The 8,499-nt window shown below is 39.4% G+C and overlaps 1 protein-coding gene across 1 annotated transcript; it reads right to left on the bottom strand.

The window, feature by feature from the left end:
• Positions 1-100: 100 nt before the first annotated feature.
• spx (spexin hormone) lies at positions 101-3,346 on the bottom strand. The gene is made up of 6 exons (XM_044108651.1): positions 2,801-3,346; positions 2,394-2,477; positions 2,224-2,281; positions 648-710; positions 383-469; positions 101-238 (listed from the first exon to the last, which is right to left on the bottom strand). The coding sequence occupies exons 1-6, from the start codon at positions 2,819-2,821 to the stop codon at positions 183-185; spliced, it is 369 nt and encodes a 122-aa protein (XP_043964586.1). The 5' UTR covers positions 2,822-3,346; the 3' UTR covers positions 101-182.
• Positions 3,347-8,499: the final 5,153 nt, after the last annotated feature.

The following is an 8,499-nucleotide window of genomic DNA, read 5'->3' as shown; positions in this document are numbered from 1 at the left end:
AATCTGCATTCAGTAACAAACATTTAAGTCAACCTCAGACCTAAAGTGCAATAATTCCCAAGTGTTTATTAAAATATCATTTTAAACACAGTGAGATAATTAATATTTACAATGCAGCTTTTTGACAGTGTTGCACCAAACACAAATACAAAAATTCTGAAATATGATGATTATTGTTGATGTCAGAAGTATTCTCTCTTCCACACTGGGAAATACACCTCATCTGGAGCTTCATCGGCTAGAAGAGAAAAAAGAGACAAACATCATATCATAGAACTTTAAGCATAACACCATGAAAAAACCTCAGGCAGTTCTGGAGAACAGGACAGCAAATAACTTTTGGAACAACACCAGAAAACAAGCGGTCAGACTGAGTGGTCACCTCCCTCTCTGGCTTGCTGCAGGATCTTGAGAAGCACTGTGGCTGCCTGGCCAACACTCAGCTTCTCTGTGTTTTGACTGCGGGTCTCTGAAAGAAACAAAAAACAAAAAGCACACACACATCAGAAGTATTCCAAACAGCTGAGTTCTGATTTCAGGTCTGTTGCGGAGCGTGGGAACTCTGACTGTTTTCAAACTATAAACAAAACTTACTCAGAATGAACATTAATTTAGCTCAACTGTGAACCAAATAAACATTGTTGTACCTAAGTGTAGCGTGTCATAGACATCTCCTTCCTTTCGGTCCTCAGAGATGAACCTACGGCCCTCTGACAAAAAGTATTAAAAGTCAGTTTCACTTCCTTAGAAATAAAATTTTTTCCCCCTTTAAATGTAGGCACAACAGTTTGGATCAAATATGGCCATTCTGAACACATTTTCCAGCTGTGTTAGTAAAAACAAACTATTCATTAAAATATTTGAGCTTGAATATTATGGCATAAAGTGGCTCATAAATCTTTTCATTCCTTGAACATTTTCACATTTCGTCACATGATAACCACAGGCTTCAGTTTAGTTCATTAGGGTTTTATGTGATAGATCAACACAAATATTGGAAAACTTATAAATGGTGGTGTTGGAGTTGGACCAAAATGCAGACAGGAACTCAGGATAATCATTAAATGCATGTATAAAGAAGGTATTATGCAAAATCGAAGTTTTTGAGCTACATGTTATGTTACAATGTCATTACGTCATCAAGCACATACCCAGAGTGTTGCATGACCTAATTGTTCTAAAGAGGATGCTATATTTGAGGGTTTTTAATTGTATTTAATTTTTTATTGTTGTGTTCATGTAAAGTTTTCTTTCTGGCAAGAAGACTGACTCACCCCACTGTAACCAAATCTACCTGATGGTATAAATAAAACAGAGTGATTGATAAATTGATAGATAGATTCAGTGAAGGCAGATAGTTATGAAAACATGGAGGCTTAAGACTAAAGAAGAGAAAGAGACAAAAAGTTTCCTAGTCAAGTTTCATTCTAAACTTACAAAGAATGATGAATCAAAGCTAAGACAGAACAATAAACAAGCAAGTATTTAACCATAGAGCCTAGAGAGAGATCAGTGGTTACCATAACAGTCAAATGGTTGCAGCAGTTATAATAGAAACACAATACTGGGAAGGTTTCACTCCTGTTGTTTCTATTGGCAACTCTTTTCCTTTTTCACACTGAATGATTTTTCTGATTATTATGTGCGCCTGTCCAGTCTGTGCTTTGAACCTCGCCCAGTCAGTGCAGCCCACCTGACAGTAACATAACCATGTCTTAAGAATGAACTTAATCACACATGTATTTCTATACGGTTGTCTAAATAATTTGAGTTGGCATTTTAATAATTTTATGACTCTCAAACTACTGTACTAGTTGGTTAACATGGACATAATTTTTATTTTTTCTTGAAATTTTGGAAATTTTTTTCAATCTTTAATCAATATTTTCTATTTACTGGATGTTGATTCCTGTTGGTTAATATCTAATGAACCCTCATTTTCAGACAGAACGCTCTGGTAGGACATCAGTGTCCTCATCACAGATAAGAGCTTGAGCTCACTTCCTCTCACTGCTTGTTATGGCAAATACAGACATCTTTAAAAATATTTTCCCATTATTTATTAGCCTGATAACATTACACACTTTTCAAATGACTTGTTAAAGACCAGAAATATGACAAAATGTGAAAAGGTTTCAATGATATGAATAAATGAGTACAATGATATACTTTTAAAATAATATATAACCTTGAATGTCAATCATTAAAAGACCAAATACATACGTGTTCCTTTTAAGTACAACATCGCCTGCGGTGTCCAGTTTCGTCGTTGAAATGAGCCCTGAAGACAAAACAAAGAAAGCTTTATCCAGTTTTTAATTTTGCAAATCAACACTTTTGTTCATTACAGTAAAACAAACAAACAAACAAACAAAACCAAAAGACACAGTTACTTTTGGCACGCTCCATGAATGTGAGATGAAAGATGCAAGTAACAAAAGGGTGAGCAGGTTGGTCAACGTGAACCCCCTCAGACCCTGTGGGATACAGACAAGTCAAAAGGAGAGCTGCAATCATCACCCTGCCAGCTTCTACAAAATTATTAAAAATTTTAAAAAGGCCCCTTGTTCACCCATATATGAATAAAGAATAGCTATACCATAAAATGGTTAGATAAAATATTTGCATCTGAAAGCTCAGTGAAATATTTGAAGAAATTCTAAGGTTCAGTCAATTTTCTTCAAACAATTTAAAACTTGAGTATTTCAAGAAAATGTGTTCAACCATTTTAGTACTCTGCAAATAATCACTAAATGTTCCATTAAACTAGAATGTAAAACGAACATGTGTATTTTCTTACCTTTATGGTGCCAGATGTCATGTTGTCTTGGTGTCCAGCTCAGATGACAGAAACAGGATCAGGTAACTGCTACTGCTGGTTCTCTGTATTTATACCCTGATGGGGAGCGACTCCTCTGTGCTTCACACTTTTTCATGATGCCAGCACTAATAGGTCACGCCAGTATGATAAAACGGGGGCGGGAAGGAGAGTGAAACAAAGAGCCTCACGGATCAATTTCAATCATTCTTGCTTCTTTCTATGAAAGCTGTTAACTATAAATGTTTTGCTGCAATAAGTTGCCACAAGCTATTTCATGTCCTCTGATTAGTTTTCCTAAATCACTCTTCTTATAGCTCAGCTCTCATGAAACTCAACATTTTGACTTGGTTCCAGTTTCAAACAACCAAAACTACCAGAACCTTAGGCTGGGAACCGTCACCTGGGTGACGGTTCCCAGCCTAAGGTCCATCTGTCACCCACCAGGGCAGAGCAGGGTACAGACGGGCCTTCATGGCCGGCCAGGGCCCCACCCCTGCGGCCATGGAAGCCCCCGGCCCCCTTCAGTCCTCCTTCCTCGCCCTACCAAGGGCACGACCTTCCAGGGTGTATGTACTGGTTGATGTAGTCCATTTTGCTCCAAGCCGCTTTCAGTGCTTGATTTCGGGCTTATTTATTTAATATTTGCTCCATGTGGCGCTCCAGGCCTGGTTCTCTGTGTATTTTAATGCAAAGAACCAGGCCTGGAGCTTTGCAAGGCTAAGATCTAGTACGTTAGACTGTTTTCAGGGCACATTTGCAGGATATTTATTAATATTTGCTCCATATGGAGGCAGGTGTGCAAATTACCCACTCTCGACTCGGGGAGGTAGTGACGAAAAATAACAATACAGGACTCACTCGAGGCCCTGTAATTGGAATGCGTACACTTTAAATCCTTTAACGAGGATCCATTGGAGGGCAAGTCTGTTGCCAGCAGCCGCGGTAATTCCAGCTCCAATAGCGTATCTTAAAGTTGCTGCAGTTAAAAAGCTCATAGTTGGATCTTGAGATCTAGTTGATGGTCTGCCACGAGGTGAGCCAACGTTTGTCCCACCCCTGCCTCTCGGCGCCCCCCTTTATGCTCTTAGCTGAGTGTCTTGCCGGGACTCGAAGCGTTTACTTTGAAAAAATTTGAGTGTTCAAAGCATCGCGCTGCTAGAGGTGAAATTCTTGGACCGGCGCAAGACGGACAAAAGCGAAAGCATTTGCCAAGAATGTTTTCATCAATCTAGAACGGGTTGATAAAGGTCTTTCAACATCTATAACACCAAAATAACATTTCATGCACCAGAAGGGGAACTTTGAGCGCCTGGTGACACAAAAATAAAGGTTGAATGTGTCATATAGTGGTGTGGTGAGGTTATGAGGCAGGACGGAGCAGACCCAGAATGATATGAGTAATGATGTTTTAATAATAAATTATGCTCCAAACATCCACAAGAATCTGGCGGCACGGCTGAGCAGAAACCAGGGCTCACACCGGTAGCAACAGAATACTATGCGTGGCAAACAGAACAGGCAGACTGAGTTGATGCGACAATCAACGAGGACCCGACAAAGACACAGACACACAGTTGACACTAAATACACATGAGGTAATCAGGGGACGAGACACACCCGGGAAATAATCAAAGGGAGACAGGACAACACGGAGACGTAGAAACACAGAAAACTCGAAATAAACACAAAGAAAAACACGGAACATGACAGAATGTAGTGTTCTTTAAACAAATTAATCTTTTATTGTAAATGTTGAATATTCTGTGCTATGAATTGTAAAGCCAGATAATCAAGGTAAATAAAAGTCATTTGTAAACAATTGTTATCATAAGTTGGTCATAACGGAATAAGTGAAGCTTCTTTGCTTTAAGTTTTCAGTCATATGTTCAAAGCAAAACCAACAGTCTTCACATCAAAAAGTTTAAACTGTAATTAATATCTTCAAAGCCAAAGCTGCAGAAACCAAATTTTTGCTGCACAGACGTAGCACAGTTGATTGACACCAAGTTTATTTATTTTTGCAAATGTGAACAGGGCCACAGGAGTGGTTGACCTCCGATGACCCCTTGAGAACATTTTTCTTTACATTTTTAAAATCATAGCAACACAAATTAAACTTTTTTCTGCACAAACTAGCACAAATGGAGCCAAGTTAATTTACACCCATTTCATCTGATTTGAAGAAGGTGGGGGGGCTGGTTGACCTCTGATGACCCCTAGAGAACATTTTTCTTAATTTCTTTAGCTCTAAAGATATTAAGACAAATAGAAACACAAAATTTTTGCTGCACAAACGTAGCTGAGGTGATTGACACCTATTTTGTTTGATTTTATAAAAGTGTGTTTGTGTGGGGGCGCTGGTTGACCTTTAACCTTTCATTAATATCTTCAAAGCCAAAGCAGCACAAACAAAAAATTTTGCTGCACAAACCAGTACAAATGTTTAACACCAATTTTGCTCTCATTTGAAAGAAGGTGGGGGGGCAACTTCACTCAGGTACTGCTTTTTCGTGGTTTTGGTTTCTTTGTGGGTGTCTTTGAGATGATCCAGGTTCCAGAGAGATATCTCTAGAGTTCTGGGTTGATGATGTGGCAGCTGCAGTTGAGGGTGGACAGGTAAGTTCAGGCATGTTGAAAAACAGGAGCGAGGCGACTGGCAGCTGGGAAATCCAGGAACGGTTTATGGTTAATCTGCAGCGGTAAAGAAGGGACTCAGGTGGGTAACGATCCACAGCGTCACGGGGGACAAAATCCAAAATGCCAGGACTAGGGCTTCACAAGGAAACTTCCAAGGCGTCACGAGGAAACACCTGAGAGAGAGAGAGGCAACAAGAGTCGATTACTAGAAGTATTTCTAGGGAAAACACAGAGAGCTTTCTCTAAGGGGCTCAGAGTACCATTACTGGCAAACACTCAGGTGCTGAAGTGCTGGCAGTCTGCTTCTCATATACTCCTGCATGATGAGTGATGAATCACAGATGCACCGACAGAGTCAGGGGCCACGCCCTCCAAGGTGTACAGCCTCTTGTCACCATCTGGTGGAGGAAGGTGGAAGCAGCAGGCAAACAGAGAAATCCCACAGAGAAAACCAAAACTCCAGTTCCCAACAGAGACATAAAAAATAATGATTATCCTGCTATGTAAATGGCAATTAAAGGACACTAAGTGCTGCAGGCGCTGTCCTCGCTTGGTTTCGGTAGAAACGGACCCAGCTGCTGGGAGCCGCCGGCCTCTGACTCTTATTTGTTGAAATGAGGGAGACAAAGGAAAAGAATCTGCCACTTACCATGTAATCAATTAACTTGAATTAATTTAATGGAAACAGTAATCAAAGCGATTAGAGACCACCTCCATGTTGAAACCTCTGCAGCTTTAAATGGGGATGTGAGAAGTAATGAATAGGCATCGCAGGAAAAGAGCTGCATCAGTTTTACTTTCTCATCATCATAGATGAGTTTAGAGGAGGAACAAACTAAATGTTCACTGATTGGTTTCCTCAGTAAAACAGCAGAGAAACTTTAAAGGATTTACATAGACGTGTGCTGCCATCTAGTGACGGTTTCTGTATAAACAGAAATAAAAGGAACAAAGTGGGACATCATTTTTCTGATTATTATGTTATTATGATTTTAATCTGTTCGCTCTAATGCAATTCTTTATAAACAGAAATATTGTATCAAATATATCCAAACATGTGCTTGAGCTGCAGAACACCTTTCACTGTCATCATAGCTATTACTGAAACATCACAAAGCAGTTCTTACTAGTCCATAATTTCCAAGTTGTGCATTAAAAATCTGCTTGTAAAAAAAATCAGATGGACGTATTTCATCTTTCATTGACAATAATCTGTATTCTGAGAGAACAGCATGGATATTCCAAAGAGAGAGAGAAAAAAAAGCGTGACATTTTGTTTAACCACTACACTTTCTGAAACTAGTTTTTTTCCATTTGTGTTTAGATTTGTTCTTTCACTAATTATGTGGGAAGTTCAGAAAGTCTCATAAAAATTTCGATCTGAAGCATTAAACTACATCTGATATTCACAAACTCTCAGAAGAAAATAGTTTTATGCACTTTGATTCCCCTTCCTCTCCTCATACAGAATAGGTTCTGCCTGATTGAACCATTTTGTGTTTCTGTCCCAAAGAGCTGGGCTGGGATTGGAAACAATACATAACTAGTCAAGATCCTTTTCTACAACAGTGACCTTAAGCCTCTATGGAAGCAGCAGAAAATAGATTTTAGGTTAAACAGTGAATATTGTTCTTGACAACATTTAGACTCAGAAAAAAAAATCTTATTTCTCTTAGTTACTGATAGACAACTTCTTCAGATAGATTGATAACTCAATAATCATACAGTGATTTATGGCTATTTTTATAACAGGTTTTCAATACAAAACTAAAGAAATTAAAGTAAAAGTAACTAAATGCTGTAGAAATGTTTCTGACTTCAGTCTCTCTCACACCTATAACAACCTTATTACCCATTTGTAGCCACCAAAAGCATCATTTAAACCCAGCTTTTTTATTCAGACGTCAAAGGAAAACAGTTTATTTGATATTCAGATTATCTTCTTGTCAACTGAGCTTCAATCTGGATCAATGTCACAGATCATCTTTTTTTAACCTTTTATTGAAACTAAGCTGCAGTCTGATGGAAGTGAACAAGCATCGCTAAGTGGCTAAAGCTGTTTTTGAGTCCCCCCTCCTCCTTGTGCTTGACTTTATTGCTTTGCGCTCAACAAGATGACACCAGTAATCTCAAAAAGTGAGACTAACAGTTCATTTCACAAATCAATATTTACAATTTACTTCTTACAAAGTTTCTTCTTGGAAAGGGCTCCACATTGTCCACCTCCCAAATAAGCTCATCATATCTCCATCGTCCCTGGAATCTTTCAGCTGGGTCATTAATCACAGCGGTTCACAGCCAGACCTTCCCCGTATTGGGTACCAGGGTTTTTTGGTTCTTTTTTGTGGGTTCTTTTTCTCCTGCTGCTTTACTGTTTACCCACCAGAGGGCGCCAGAGACCATCGCCTTGGTTAGGTGTGTCCACACTGCAGCGCATCTGAGTTGCATCAGCTCATTATCTCCAGGATTCAAAAGGAGTGGACTCTCAGCACTTCATCGCCTGAGTATTTTGTCAGTAATGGTGCTTTCCTGTGACTTCCTGAGAAGACTCTGTTATGGTTTCTTGGATATCCTTTCCTCGTGATGCCGTGGATTATACCCACTGGTTGCCCAAGCTCCTCTGTCTCCCTCTAGCCTTAGAGAACAAGATAGTAAAGACTAAGGCAGTGTACTAACTAATAAACACCATTTTGTGTTTCTGTACCACCCGTTATAGGAAAATGATACACAACTTGTGTTAAAGTGCTCAGCAACCATTTCTGGTACCTAAGAAATTTCCCATGATCAATAGTACAAGGCTCTTGGTTTTATCTGACCTTTGCATGCACACAGATGGTTTTTTGTTCCTCTTGAAAGCAGCTATGATCTTCCTGCTCTTCAGCCTCCCACTAACAGGAACAGGAAGTTCTCTCTGAGACCTTTAATCAAATCAATATTATCAGGTAATAAAAGGAAATTCCACGGCCTCATCAGTCGGTTTGGTTTCAGAAAACCATTTCAAGCAGCTCTTAAGGAGGACCTGGGGCAGCCTGTGGTGAAAA

Source organism: Gambusia affinis, linkage group LG23, assembly GCF_019740435.1.
Source record: "Gambusia affinis linkage group LG23, SWU_Gaff_1.0, whole genome shotgun sequence".
In the NCBI taxonomy this organism is placed as follows: Eukaryota; Metazoa; Chordata; class Actinopteri; order Cyprinodontiformes; family Poeciliidae; genus Gambusia; species Gambusia affinis.
This window is presented reverse-complemented; position numbering and strand designations above follow the sequence as displayed.

Coding starts and splice junctions, on each gene's coding strand:
- spx (XM_044108651.1), bottom strand. CDS start 2,821: ATGACATCTGGCACCATAAAG. Junction 470..647: donor CTATGACACGCTACACTTAG/GTACAACAATGT, acceptor TGTTTCTTTCAG/AGACCCGCAGTCAAAACACA. Junction 239..382: donor GCAGCAAGCCAGAGAGGGAG/GTGACCACTCAG, acceptor TTTCTCTTCTAG/CCGATGAAGCTCCAGATGAG.